At 49.9% G+C, this 12,608-nt stretch overlaps 5 protein-coding genes across 5 annotated transcripts; 2 read left to right on the top strand and 3 right to left on the bottom strand.

Annotated features, from left to right (window-relative positions):
- Positions 1–42: 42 nt before the first annotated feature.
- On the bottom strand, positions 43–1,298 carry BGZ61DRAFT_448389 (Mss4-like protein). Its single transcript, XM_046245474.1, has one exon. It carries the CDS (start codon positions 804–806, stop codon positions 132–134), a length of 675 nt encoding a protein of 224 aa, XP_046107157.1. The 5' UTR covers positions 807–1,298; the 3' UTR covers positions 43–131.
- Positions 1,299–3,812: 2,514 nt separating this feature from the next.
- On the top strand, positions 3,813–4,376 carry BGZ61DRAFT_492643 (uncharacterized protein; the record flags this gene model as incomplete). The annotated part of the gene is made up of 1 exon (XM_046250570.1): positions 3,813–4,376. The coding sequence occupies one exon, from the start codon at positions 3,813–3,815 to the stop codon at positions 4,374–4,376; it is 564 nt and encodes a 187-aa protein (XP_046107158.1).
- Positions 4,377–4,839: 463 nt separating this feature from the next.
- BGZ61DRAFT_348038 (uncharacterized protein) lies at positions 4,840–5,838 on the bottom strand (the record flags this gene model as incomplete). Its single annotated transcript, XM_046240027.1, has 2 exons — positions 4,840–5,477; positions 5,556–5,838. The coding sequence occupies 2 exons, from the start codon at positions 5,836–5,838 to the stop codon at positions 4,840–4,842; spliced, it is 921 nt and encodes a 306-aa protein (XP_046107159.1).
- A 141-nt stretch (positions 5,839–5,979) lies between these two features.
- On the bottom strand, positions 5,980–7,859 carry BGZ61DRAFT_202895 (uncharacterized protein). The gene is made up of 7 exons (XM_046237935.1): positions 7,781–7,859; positions 7,697–7,725; positions 7,528–7,635; positions 7,098–7,460; positions 6,608–7,030; positions 6,342–6,557; positions 5,980–6,281 (listed from the first exon to the last, which is right to left on the bottom strand). Exons 1-7 carry the CDS (start codon positions 7,807–7,809, stop codon positions 6,145–6,147), a joined length of 1,305 nt encoding a protein of 434 aa, XP_046107160.1. The 5' UTR covers positions 7,810–7,859; the 3' UTR covers positions 5,980–6,144.
- A 2,903-nt stretch (positions 7,860–10,762) lies between these two features.
- On the top strand, positions 10,763–12,551 carry BGZ61DRAFT_387173 (heme peroxidase). Its single transcript, XM_046242752.1, has 2 exons — positions 10,763–10,965; positions 11,024–12,551. Exons 1-2 carry the CDS (start codon positions 10,821–10,823, stop codon positions 12,520–12,522), a joined length of 1,644 nt encoding a protein of 547 aa, XP_046107161.1. The 5' UTR covers positions 10,763–10,820; the 3' UTR covers positions 12,523–12,551.
- The last annotated feature ends 57 nt before the right edge of the window (positions 12,552–12,608 follow it).

Here is a 12,608-nt window from a genome sequence, read left to right on the forward strand (position 1 = left end):
ATGAGAGATTTAACATGCAAGGAGCTTTTGGCAAGGGAATGATTGAGAACAACTGCTTTTTAATATCCTAAAACTACATCAATTTAGGTACGCCAAACTCTATTTCACATAATATTATGACATGTCAGTCATTACAAACGGCTCTGCGCGGTCCAGCCAGCGATGGCATCCATCAGAGGGGGAGAAAGGGCATCGTAGGTCTCGAGGCCCAGAGACTTGAACTGAGCACGGACAGCGTCCATCTTGGATGCGTCGTAGCCCTGCTCAATGATAGATGAGACGAAGGCAGCGAACTGAGGCTCTTGCCATCCCTTCTCGTCCGACAGCTCAACGTGCACGAAATCGAGGCCCTTGAAGGCGTGGTCCTTCTCGATGCGGCCGAACAGGTGAGCACCGCATGTAGAGCAGGCATGGCGCTGGATGACGGCGCTCTCGTCGATGATGTGAAGCTTGTCGCCGTTTGCCGTCACCGTGACCTGGTCCTTGGGGATGACGGCGATGACGGCGAAGACGGCACCCTCGGGCTTCCAGCACTTGGAGCAGCCGCAGGCGTGGTTGTGGAGGACGTTGCCGCCAAGGGTGACCTCAACGGGGTTGCTCTTGCAGAGGCATCGAAGCTTTCCGCCAGAGAAGCTGGAGCTTCCCTTGGTGATGCCGCCGTCGATGGAAGGGTGGAGAGAGACGGCCATTTTCTGAGCGTTTCGTTGTTGTTGGAACCGAGCTAAGGCGAGAGCAGCCGGGATGATTGAGGCAAGGAGGAGAGCGGTGGATTTGTGCTTGGAGATTGTGGATCGGATAGTGGCCATTGTGAGAATTGAGAGGAGGAAGTTGGGACGGACCTTATTTAAGCACCTCGAAGATATAAATGCTGGCGAGCACGCAAGCACGGCGATGACTGTGAGGGGTAGGTTGCATCTCCATCACACCCTCACACCCTCGCTGTGAGGGGTAAGCCCCAAGCTTCGATCGATTCTCCCATCTTCGACTGATTCAAGGATGGCATCAAGTCGGTTGAGTTAGCGGAAGCGCCCAGTGCGCCCAGACACCGAAATGCCGAGCTATCGCCTGGGCCAATCCGCGCCCGTTTTCGACGCAGCTGCATTAGCCCGCTTCCCCAGATTATCGGCAAAACGAACCGCATTCGGAAGAAGGTGACGAAAGAAAAGGGGCAGAGTCTCGTCGACGGGCGAGGGAGCCGGCATTTGCGATGTGACCACTCCGACCCAACGCCGGGTTCCTGACTACCGCAGCCATACCGAATGGCTACGGTATGACTCCCGGCCGAATGTGGGGACGGGCTTTGTGGAATTATTCCGAATCAATTTCCTATCGCCGGACGGAAACTCCGGTGTTTTGCTTTCTTAGGTCTAGCATTGCCGCGTCAATACTCCATTCGCACGTACGGAACGCCTTGCGTTGGACGCAATGCCGGCGTAATATTCCGGACCCCAGCAGAGGTTTAATCTCTCCACACCGCTGATAGGTAGGAAGAAGGCTTCCGGAGGGGTAATGTTCGTATGCTGACGTTGGTGTGTGCCATGCTTTCTCGGGCTTCGGGAAGATTTAGGCAAAATGGTGTGATTGATTTGGATGCTTCTAGATAAATATCTATGCGCTCCTTGGTATTTACGCTTGGCTATCTCTCCGATATATCGTCAATTGCGGGGCTGGGCTGAAGGCGTGCGAACGCCTGAACATCACCCGCGGTTTCACCAGACGGGAACGGCAATCGGCACTTAGACGCCGGTCTCACGACAGTAGTCAACTCGTCACCTCGCTTCTCCTACAAACCCGTTTCCGCCCGAGCCGAGGCGATTGGATCAATTTGCTGTTCTCTTCTACTGTGCTTCGTCAAGTGTATTTCAATTGGGTTCGTGGTACGGAGGAGACGCCAAGGCCTCTTCCTCCCACGGATTCCGGGGCGATCTCGGCCGAACTTCCCTTGGCAAAAACTAAACATGATTGAAGAGATTATCAACTTCATCCCTTCTGTTTCCCCGCATCCGACAACAATAAGAACTACCGGGACTGTCAACACATTGACCAAGAGGAGTCAATGCCGCGAGACGCATTGACCGTCCTGCACCGGGCCCTGAAGGTTCAAGTTTGTCCACCTTTTTTCAAGCGCCATTTTCAAAATGCAACGCCGCTCAGATTCTCAAACGTACATGACTTGCTTGAGTTTAGTTTTCAATCAAATCCCGGGGTTTAGGTGTCCGGGCTCTTGTCCCTCTCCCTGACACGTTGAACACAGCTAGCGAGGAGAGGGGTGAATCCAGCCATCTGGTGACGAAATTTATACTCCGTGGCTACTCTCTCGATATTAGATCACTATGTTTTCTCTCACCAAAGCTATGCAGAGTCTAGTATCCCAGTTTTACTCGTCACTCCGTACCGTCGAAAAGCGAATTCCCCATGATTTCAAGCAATACCATCAATTGGGAGCGAGGGCAAAGAGATTTGGCGAACATGTTCATTGAACAGTCACCATAAGCAAATAGCAAATACGTCCATGCATATTGTGTTAATAACTAATGTCATCAACGATGACAAGCTCTTAGCGAGCAATGTTGCAAGTGCATTTTGCAAAATAGCCGCTATCCCCAAACGTATCACGAATTCGTCGTTGATTCTCTTCTCGCCAATTACAGGTTTGAGACGACCCAGAGGTCTGGATATAGACAAGGTCTTCAGGAATTTGTCTTCGATTGGGAGCAAGCGAAATTCATCGTGGCCACCAAAAACCGACATACCGTCGACCTGTGTTATGAGTGATGTTGAGAAGTGTCAAAAACGGAGACTAATAATAGTACATTTGTTCACATTCTAACTGCCTTCTGTTGTGTTTTGTTCATCAAGACAGCCTCAAAGAAACTATCAACTCCAGATACACTACCACTGCTCGACAAAGGCCTCCTAAGGTACATCGGCCAACGCCTTCGATCTCATCTTCGAATTGTTCAACAACGAAATCATTACTACGTTACCAAGCAGTAATCTTGATTACTTTTCGCCGTCCAATATTTGGCTCGTACCAGTCTTGAGCAGGTCTGGAGGGACATAGGGAACCATCTGCGCCGTCTTGGATCCTGATGGACGATCAGGGACGTCGAGTTTCGCCCGAATATTCTATGAGTACCTACCAAAGGATTGCGCTAGTCCTCAAGCGGCAGTGTTTTGGTGGCATGACGTGTTATAAAGGCAGATCGATGATGTGGTTTGGGACTGTGAACGGAAGGACATTGCCGATGGATATTGGTGGGGCAACCACGTCGACGGACAGGCTGTGTGGCGCTGCAAATGCAGGGCAGGGAAGCCACTTCTGATGCGAACCAGGTGCAAGACACGCTTCCGGCGACCACGTGATGGATGGGAGAGCGGACGAACCTGATGCTGGTTCATTATCCCAGACTCAATCAAGGAAGGCCCGCTGTCCCAGGCGAGTTTCGGGCCGCATTGGATGCTTTCCCTCCCTGATGGCGAGGCAACCAGGCGCGGGCAAGGCGCGGGCAGGGCTCATCTACGCAGGGATAAATACGAACAGCTGAGGATCGCTGACTGCGCTAAACTTAGAAGGTGACTCTCTAATGCGCCCTATTAATAGGGAGCCACCACCAAAAACCGAAAACAGGTCAGAGCTAGTGGTAGCGCAAGCCAGGGGGTGGTTTTGTTATGATTAAATATTTCATTGACAAAGTGCTCTTCTGCTCTGCATTTCTTGACTTGATCATCGTTGCTCACATCTCTCACCTCTTCACATTCTCACACCTGCAACCCCATATCCAATCATCCAATCCTCAACAATCGCCACAATGTCCACCACCGTCTCCTCCGCTTCCGCCTCCGCCTCCGCCGGCTCCTGTGGCGCCACCCTCTACGACATTCCCATCAAAGATGCTGTCTGCGCCATGCCCTACAGCAAGAACCACACCTCCATCATGGCCGCCTGCTGCAACGATGCCGACGTCGTGAGCTACTACAACAACTGCGGCCTCTACTGCCTCGCCCTCGACCAGACCATCGCCGAGCTCACCAAGTGCCTGTACAAGGAGGGCGCTGCCGATTCCGCCGTCTTCTGCAGCGGCAACACCACCGACACGGCCACCGCGACTGCTGACGGCAAGCTCGCCGCCACTGCTTCGGCCACCGTCGTTGTTGCTGGCGGCTCTACCGAGTCCAGCAAGTCCGACTCCAGCGATTCCACCGACAAGAGCAGCGACTCCGATGCTAGCTCCACTTCCAGCTCCAGCTCCAGCTCCACCAACTCTGACAGCGCTGCCCCCGGCGTCCGTCCTCAGTCTGGTGTTAACACCTTGGGCCTCGCCATTGGCGCTCTGCTCTTCTCTGCCACCGCCATCGGAGCTTTCCAGCTATAAGCTGTGCCCTCGTGGCCTGGGTCTTGTGAGCCCACGGTTGGCATCGACACCTGCTACGGAGCAACAATTCCACGATCGAGAATACGGCGTAATGCCTGGATACATGAGCATGGGCAGCGGAAACTTGGAAGGATACCAAAAGTGTTGGACGACTCCATTGTACAATGGGCGACTTGTCCTGGGATTGTAATGTTTTGTCTTGTTTGAGGTATGTAATGGATACACGGATACATAGAAGCCATCAAGATGTAAATTTCCAGCGCATTTCGTATATCTGTGGATTATGTATGCTTTCAGTGCCCAAGAACGTCGTCGGCCAAACAGCTGATGCCCAAAGAAGTTCTCTGCTTCGGAAACAATTTTATTGTGAGATAAGCAAGACTAAAAACGAATGTCAGATAGAAAGTAACTTAACGAGTGACGTTTCCCACACTGCAACCCCAACATCCCGGTAAATCCTACATCAATGCTCTTGGTCAAAGTCATAGCTGTTCCCAAATCCCCTGTCCAAGTAACTGCCCATCGCCTCCTTGCTATCCAACCAGTCAACTGGCACCTCCAGCCCCAATTTCCCCTCCCGCTCGAGGGTATCCAGCACCGGTTTAATATCCTCGCCAAATTGAAGCCTCATTTTGTTCCGGTACCATGGCGCAAAGTGAATCATTGCCAGCATGACGCGAATATCTCGAGTTGAGTTTGGCATCCCTGCGTGCCATAATCTGAGATCACGGATAACAATGCTGCCTTTCTTGATGACGGGCTGCACTGGGGGTGCCACCTCCCGTCGCTGGTGAAGAAGTCCCTCGTTGATGCGACCACTCGTACGCTCGCCGTGAGAACCCTCCTGCGCCTCGACTCCGGATTTGGAATGAGTACCAAGCCAAATCTCCGTGGACCCATTCTCTGGTGTCGTGGTGACGAGGGGAACATTCAGCACGAGGGCAAACGGGTGGGCTGGGTGAGCAAAGTCGGCATCAGAATGAACAGGTTGTCTCTGGGGCCATTCGCCAGGAAGAGTTGGCATAGCTGAATTTGCCGAGCAGAATGTCCATTTTGGGCGTGGCCCTAGCACGGCAGATGTTATCTGCGTTGCTATTGGGTCTGATCATTGTGTAAGTCATGTATGTTCAATAGCGTGAGAGGATTCCCAAAGAGGAGTCCCAAGAGGGTGAGACGTACTCGCAAAGATGGACGAGAAGAAGTACTCAGCCACGGGTGGCGCATCTTGTTGTATGTTGCCCTTGTTATAGTTGAATGGGCCATTCTCGCCACGATCTTGAAGAACTTGAGCATCATGGACCATCTTCCAGTTGAGGAAGTCGAGGTGCTCATGCGGGACAACATCCTGGACGACTACCAGGCCATCTTCATGCATGTGACGCACAGCAATTTCAAGGTTCCTGGAGTTGAGAGTTAAGCCTTCTATCTCCGCCCTCGAGGGCCGGATGACTGCGGGTAGCATACTGTGTGTTGCTGATGCAAAGAATCGTCGCCCCTTCATACGGGTCGAGAAGAGTGATCGAGTCAACAGCGCAGTACCCATTGTTAAGAAGATGAGGAGAATCGAATTAATCAAGAGAAGAAACGAGAATGTAGAATTGCATTTTGGGCAGAGGATGGGCTCCTCACTTATAGTTTCTGCGTGGATGACTTGGTGATGCAGGAAACCCGAGCTCGGAATTCCTTTCCCCATTCAGTTAGTGGCAGACCTCACTTGAGCACAGCACCATTTGGGCTTCATGTGTACCATGTGACATAATCTCTGGAACTAGGCTTCTCCAGCCCTCCACGAAGTCTCCAGGTCATTTACGAGCCGTTGGACTGGCCAGCCAATGCTTGATTTGTAGGTCAAAAGTCGTCGGATGAGCTCTTGGCGGGGCGCTTCAGCCTGTATGGACTTGGCACCTAAAAGACTCTGTCAGTAAGCATTGGTAGATGCTGAATTAGCCTAGGTACTGTACGGACAATATGAGATTGGGCCAAATGCGTTCACAATCACCGATGGAGTCTTGTTCGTGAACGCGATTCCACAAATGTCGAGGGCAAACGCCTCTACAAGTTCGTCTTTCGGCTTTTGATCGTGTTCGTGGAGATGAAGTGCCTGGAGGCCTTCGAAACTTTGAGAACTCGCATGAATACTTAGAATCATGAGTGCGATCAAGTAGTAGTGCATCGCGGCCGCTGTGGTTGTCAGCGATTGATCGATGTGATGAATCAGGACGCCGACGTACCGTGACACGGCTGGAGAAACCACGCTTGAGGGAATAGTTCATTTGTTCCAGGCCCGCCCGGTAGTTTTGAAAAGGGCTGCAATCGTTCCGAGCAAGTTGAAGACCACTGCCGCACCATCTCAAGCGCAGCCTCCCATTCTTGAACCGTAAACGGGTGGTGGAATGCCACATTTATGATCTTGCCCAATATTAGCGTGATGGAATTGAGGTAATCCTGATCTGAATCATGCTTTATGATCATCGAAATGGACTCCAAGTCCATTTTTAGTGGACAATTCTCGAAGAGACTAAATGTGATGTCTTCTCGTAAGTAATTCCAGAAACCAGCCGCAACCAGGCCGCGATTTAAGTCGCCGGATAAGAGATCGTGTACAGATACCATGGAGTAGGCCCCTCGTAGGTGCATATTAGGATCAATATTGCCTACTTTGCTTTAGAGCCGAGTTTCATCTCCCGATAAAGAGGTTCTTATTCCATTGTGGTCACTTACTGTCCAGAATCTCATAAGACCTCAGCAGGCACGTCGCTGCCAGAGCTACACCCCCATTCATCACAGCGTCGTCTTCATCGATTGTGATGAGCAACTGAACACATCGGCCATGGTAAAGTTCTGCCGTAGTTCGGAAGCTGCTGGCTGTCGTTTTGCATAGATGCATCGCTGATAGAGCAATTATCGCGTAGAACAGAAGTGGTTCTTCGAGAGAAATCCGAGGCACAATGACCTCGAATGTCGATATGGAGTCGCTCAGATCATACCACTTAGACAAGTCGGTGATATAGTGATCAAAGAGACGAGCAATTTTCTGATCGTGGAGAGCGCCACGCGGAGTCATAGATGCAAGATGGCTCTGTGCTACATTTTGTGGTTAATATCGGTTCTTAAAATATCATGGCCATGAATCATATTGCTATGAAATTACCTGCAACGCCTTCCAGCCGGGACGGACGAAACTCGGTTGATCTCTCCGATCTATCACAGTAACGATTGGACTTCGTGCATTGTTGACACACCGGCGTTTTCTGGTCACCTTATTCAATTATCAGGATGTTGTTTCTTGTTGTGCAGAGATTTTTCAGGATTTTGCTCACATTTTACCTTGCGTCGTCGGCAAGTGTTGCTATTGCATGTTGGCAAGGGCTCCCAGACAGGCTTCAAATCAGGGTGCGGCGTACCAAGAGTCCTTACTCAAAGGACGTGGCATGTTCAAGAAATGGTTAATACTATATGCGTTTGATATATGCTTGTCAAAATTGAAGGACTATTAAGAAGAGTAAAAGAAGAGTAAAAGAAGAGTCTGTATTGGCCGACTTTTTAACCTTTGGTGACTCCGCACGTGAGGGATGGATGCATGACGAGCGTGGAGGGCCTTACCGGATTGGGAAGTTCCATGTTCTGAAGCTCAACGTCGCTATAAGCCAAGGGGTTAACAGAAAACCAAATCAACGAATGCTAAATATTGCTATTTAATTTAGAAACCGCAGAAATCCGAACCATGAATTGCTATCCTCATGGGTGAGTTAAGTTGCTTAAGCAGACGATCCAGTTCTCTGCCGCTACCCTGTATTCTGGGCACGCTTCACCAGCAGACCTACAATTTTGGCGGTAACTAGCTCCAATCACGAAAGACGGCTTGCTAGGGTTCAATTGATGTAAAATTTGCAAAATTGGAAAGCTCCACTAGAGAGTTCACATATTCCGGAAATTCTTCTTCAACTTTCGAAATTCTCAATGAAGTTACTGAAAACCCTAAAAGGACCCCCTCTCTTTCTTCGTCAAGCTTGATCTGGGGTGGTTATTGTGTACTAATGATTAGATACGCTTAAGACTGGAAGCCTGTCAAGATGGCTGCTTCGATAAGCATGTTAAACTTGCCCTAACATCCTTGTACGGGCGCGCCGGAGCAGAGAAGTACAGCACACCGTCCTTTGCGTGGCTGACGACTGCGGCGTAGTGCATGTTCCGAAACGGTGCAAGAGTCGTATACAACATGAGCTAGGACTTCAGTTGCTTGATTGGACCAAGGAATAGCGGTATTTGAAAAGCAGACAAACAGGGAAATTCGAGTAAATCACACGATTTTTCAAGTCGGGGTGGAGACTGAGTTCGACCATGGGCTAACAGCCCCCCCTGTACCCAGCTACCATGTGTCGGAGAGGCTCGGGGACCGAGGACATTCTTCGCAAGCTTGGTCGTGTTAATATGTTACTAATAAGAAAGGGCTTCAAGATGGCATCAATCGAACAATGAGTAGGTATATAATCAAGTCCTTCTGATTTGCTGATTGATACTCGTAGAGTGCTCACAAGCCATCATGGCTTGTTCCTCGGTGACGCCGGTCTTGAAAGCAAGATACAGGCACTACGCAGTACCTAATAAGAGGTGGATTACGCTTAATTTTAATCTCACCATGGCGGCCGAGCCAGAACCACTGAACCCTGGCCAGTCTCCACCGGCTCTAGACCAATTCAGCCCACATTGCAGCCCATGTAGTAACGCGCTCTGTGATACTCCATAGCTGGTTTTTAACTTCGAATCTTTCAAGATCGGGCGGAGTTGCCATGTATTGCTGGGATCTACACGGCCCCAAGTATAAACCTTGCCACATGTGAGGACATGTTCCTCATTTCATACCTACATTGGGATGCATGATCTATCGGAAGCACCTACAACCTCGATGGCCTTGCAGAAAAAGAGACTGTCCGTCTACAAATATCCTAGCATAAATAGATTAGTGTTCATTGTGCGTCAACCACCCCATATTTTGTGCCAATTGTGTGGTTTATTGGTGTCCTGACGAAATATCGGAAATACTAGTTTATCAATGGTCTCTTGTCCCTCTCGGCGATCCAGCTATGAGCCCCTACTGCACTGTACGGCACGCTAGAAGTGACTAGAGGAAACGATATTAGTCTTGCGTTTGGTTTTTTCTGCCATCCAACTTGTGATGTGCTCCTTCACGGGGCTGGGTTAGGTGTGGAGGATTTCGCTGTACCCTGTTCTGGATCGTGTCCAGCTCCTAGCGAACAATAGCTTCAGATCATGCGTTTGCAATTGTAGAATGTAAGTGATTATGGAGGTCATTCTTAATATCTCATCCACCTTGGAGTCTCTGTTCAATGGCCGGGAGCTAGCTGGTTTCCTAAGCGTATCATTATTTCATGTAGATATCCTTCATTGCACGTCCAGTCTTGATTTGGCAAGAAACGGCACTCGCTGGGGAAGACTAAGCTGCATATGAACCCAATGAGGCCTGGAGTTCTAAGGTCATCTCGGGTTAACGTATTTGAGGTAGTCAAGACTGGAAAGAGAAAGTCTAGAACAAGCGTACCCGCAGAACAGTGGGCTATGGCTAAAGAAGAGGAGCCAAGCACCAATTGAAGATGTGCTTATGAATGCCTGGTCCCATCCGGTCAAGTCGTCTTCATGCATACATCACATGTTAATTCTTCAGATAGAAATCGCGCAGTTGATTCGACCTATGTGCATGAGGCTACTCTCGGGTCGGGGTCTCGGAATACATACCATCAGCTCATCTTTGTGATATCCCCGTACAGCATTGCTCGAGAAACAAAGTCTATCTGCAAAGTCGTTCGGTGTCATCTATTGATATTCCTCACATACTTGAATCCCGAGTCCCGTCGTGGCTTTCCTAGTTAGACTAGGGTATCAAATCGTTCACAAGCTAATACGTCTAGCTCCTGGCTGAAAGTCTAGGTGTACCGAAGCACCGGATCCATGTGGACCCATGGTTTGGAAGCCACCAGGTATGCGCGGAAGTTCAGCTCCCTTACTTACCTACAATATCTAGACCAAGGTGGGTTGATGGTAACACCAAGTGGGCTGTGGGCTCGGACGGAAGTTCTTGGCCCACCCAATACGACGAGGGATTTATCAATCGGCCACCATCTGATAAAAAAAATCTTCTAATCATCTCCGACCGGGATGTTGATGGCTGTCGGTCCCGAAGGCCCACAGTCCATGATGGGAATTGCCGCCCGCGCTTTTAACTCGATATGGCAGCGTTCCGCCGAGTATTCGGTCTTGGCCGACCCATCGACCCCCCGATATTAGTACATGCAGGACGCTCTGAAAGGCACAAAATTATTAAAAGGAACACAGCCCTTGAATAGAAAAGTCTTTAAGAAAGGTGTACTATTACGACTCATTCTTTCTAATGACCTACTTTCAAGACTCTGAATCCATTGAGTCAACATGAAGGTCACTTTCGTCGCAGGCGTTCTTGCCGTGCTCACGTCCTTTACCACCGCCAAAAAATATGTGTGGCCATCAGAATACGACGAGATCGAAGAAATCTTCTCACTCCAAGGAGGCTATCTCTCTAGACGTTTTGCCGATGGTGAGTTCTCTTGCTTACTAGCAGCTGCAAGGCCATAATACTAAAATCACTTCACCAGGAGTCGTCCCATGCTCTGAGGGAGGCAATGTGAAGGGCCGACAGAACGCTGCGGAATGGATCCGGACCGCGTTTCACGACATGATCACACATGACTCTACGGAGCGAACTGGCGGTGTTGATGGTTCTATATGGTTCGAGCTGAACCGCGCCGAGAACGGTGGCCTTGCTTTCAACAACACTTTCAACTTCTTCAACTTTCTCTATTCCTCAAGAGCCTCAGCGGCAGACTTGCTCGCCATGAGCGTGATTGTTTCACATAGCTCTTGCGGTGGCTCAACTAAGATCCCCTTCCGTTATGGACGAATCGACGCCAACGAAGCCGGCCAGGCGGGCGTTCCCGAGGCGCACACTCCTCTCAAAACGATGCTTGGTCGATTCGCGACAGCAGGATACAGCCAATCAGATATGATCACCATGGTAGCATGCGGGCATACCCTTGGTGGCGTTCACAGCGTGAACTTCCCAGAGATCTCAAAGGGCTCGACAAATATTTACAACGACACCGTGACGACCTTTGATAGTTCGCCTTATCAATTTGATAACAGCATTGCGACAGAATATGTGAAAGGGACAACGACCAACCCGCTCGTTATTGGAACAAACGACACAGTCAACTCTGACAAACGAATCTTCGGCTCCGACAACAACAAGACGATGACCGCCTTGGCTCGGAAGCCATCAGTTTTCGAAGCTAAGTGCTCAAAGATCTTCAGCCGAATGATCGATACAGTTCCAAAGGGTGTGAAGCTGTCTTCTCCTCTTGAGGCCATCGACATCAAGCCCAATATTACGAAGCTATACTTGAATGACGAAGGTTCTTTAGTATTTGCTGGTCGCGTTCGGGTCAGAACAACCGAGGGTGCCAAAAAGGGGCGAGATCAAACCGATCTTTCTGTCCACCTCACCTACGCCAATCGAAAAGGAAAAGGTGCCACGGTTATCGAGACAGAGTATGCAGGAAACTCCACTGGATTGTACGGAGAAACCTTTGCTTGGTACGAGTATGAGACGGTTATCGAGGCTGCCACGGGAATCAGCATGTTCAACATCCACCTGACGGTCCCGTCCAAGAAGAAAACCACAAAATACACCAACGAGGGCCACGGATACCTTGTGAATGACGCAATTCTATATCAGGATACTGTGTCTTGCGTCTCGCGGACCAGCGTCAATGGAACGAGAGCATTTGTCGCCAGAGTTGCGATAGAGACAGAACGTGCCGCTTCTGCGCTGAGAATGGACATCATCCAATTTGAAAGAAGGCAAGGTGTAATTGTGCGAAAGATGAATGTGCAAAGCATTGGTTTTGAGGCAACGGGCGAGGTGTCTGGCAGATGGGCTTTCTATGAGGCAACTGTCCAACTCGCAACATCTGCCTGGAGCACTACGTTCGATATTGTGTCGGAAGGGATGAAGAAGAGTAAGGGTAAAGCCGGGTATGAGGAGGCAAAGATAGAGTTTTTGAGGACCCGGACATGTGCACGTGTCTCTTCGTAAATCACGGACTGGTTTTAATAATGTCTGAGAATATGATTCCTTAATTCTCCACAGTATCGACCATTCAGCCCACGATTGATGATCCA

This window comes from Ilyonectria robusta (assembly GCF_021365365.1).
Source record: "Ilyonectria robusta strain PMI_751 chromosome Unknown BGZ61scaffold_6, whole genome shotgun sequence".
Taxonomy (NCBI): domain Eukaryota; kingdom Fungi; phylum Ascomycota; class Sordariomycetes; order Hypocreales; family Nectriaceae; genus Ilyonectria; species Ilyonectria robusta.

What these genes read in the sequence shown, in the direction of transcription:
- BGZ61DRAFT_448389 (XM_046245474.1), bottom strand. Translation starts at nt 806, where the DNA reads ATGGCCACTATCCGATCCACAATCTCCAAGCACAAATCCACCGCTCTC.
- BGZ61DRAFT_202895 (XM_046237935.1), bottom strand. Translation starts at nt 7,809, where the DNA reads ATGCCACGTCCTTTGAGTAAGGACTCTTG. An exon ending in GTCTTATGAGATTCTGGACA is followed by an intron (nt 7,031 to 7,097) that starts GTAAGTGACCAC and finishes AAAGCAAAGTAG; the next exon opens with GCAATATTGATCCTAATATG. An exon ending in GTTTCTCCAGCCGTGTCACG is followed by an intron (nt 6,558 to 6,607) that starts GTACGTCGGCGT and finishes TGACAACCACAG; the next exon opens with CGGCCGCGATGCACTACTAC.
- BGZ61DRAFT_387173 (XM_046242752.1), top strand. Translation starts at nt 10,821, where the DNA reads ATGAAGGTCACTTTCGTCGCAGGCGTTCTTGCCGTGCTCACGTCCTTT. An exon ending in CTCTAGACGTTTTGCCGATG is followed by an intron (nt 10,966 to 11,023) that starts GTGAGTTCTCTT and finishes TCACTTCACCAG; the next exon opens with GAGTCGTCCCATGCTCTGAG.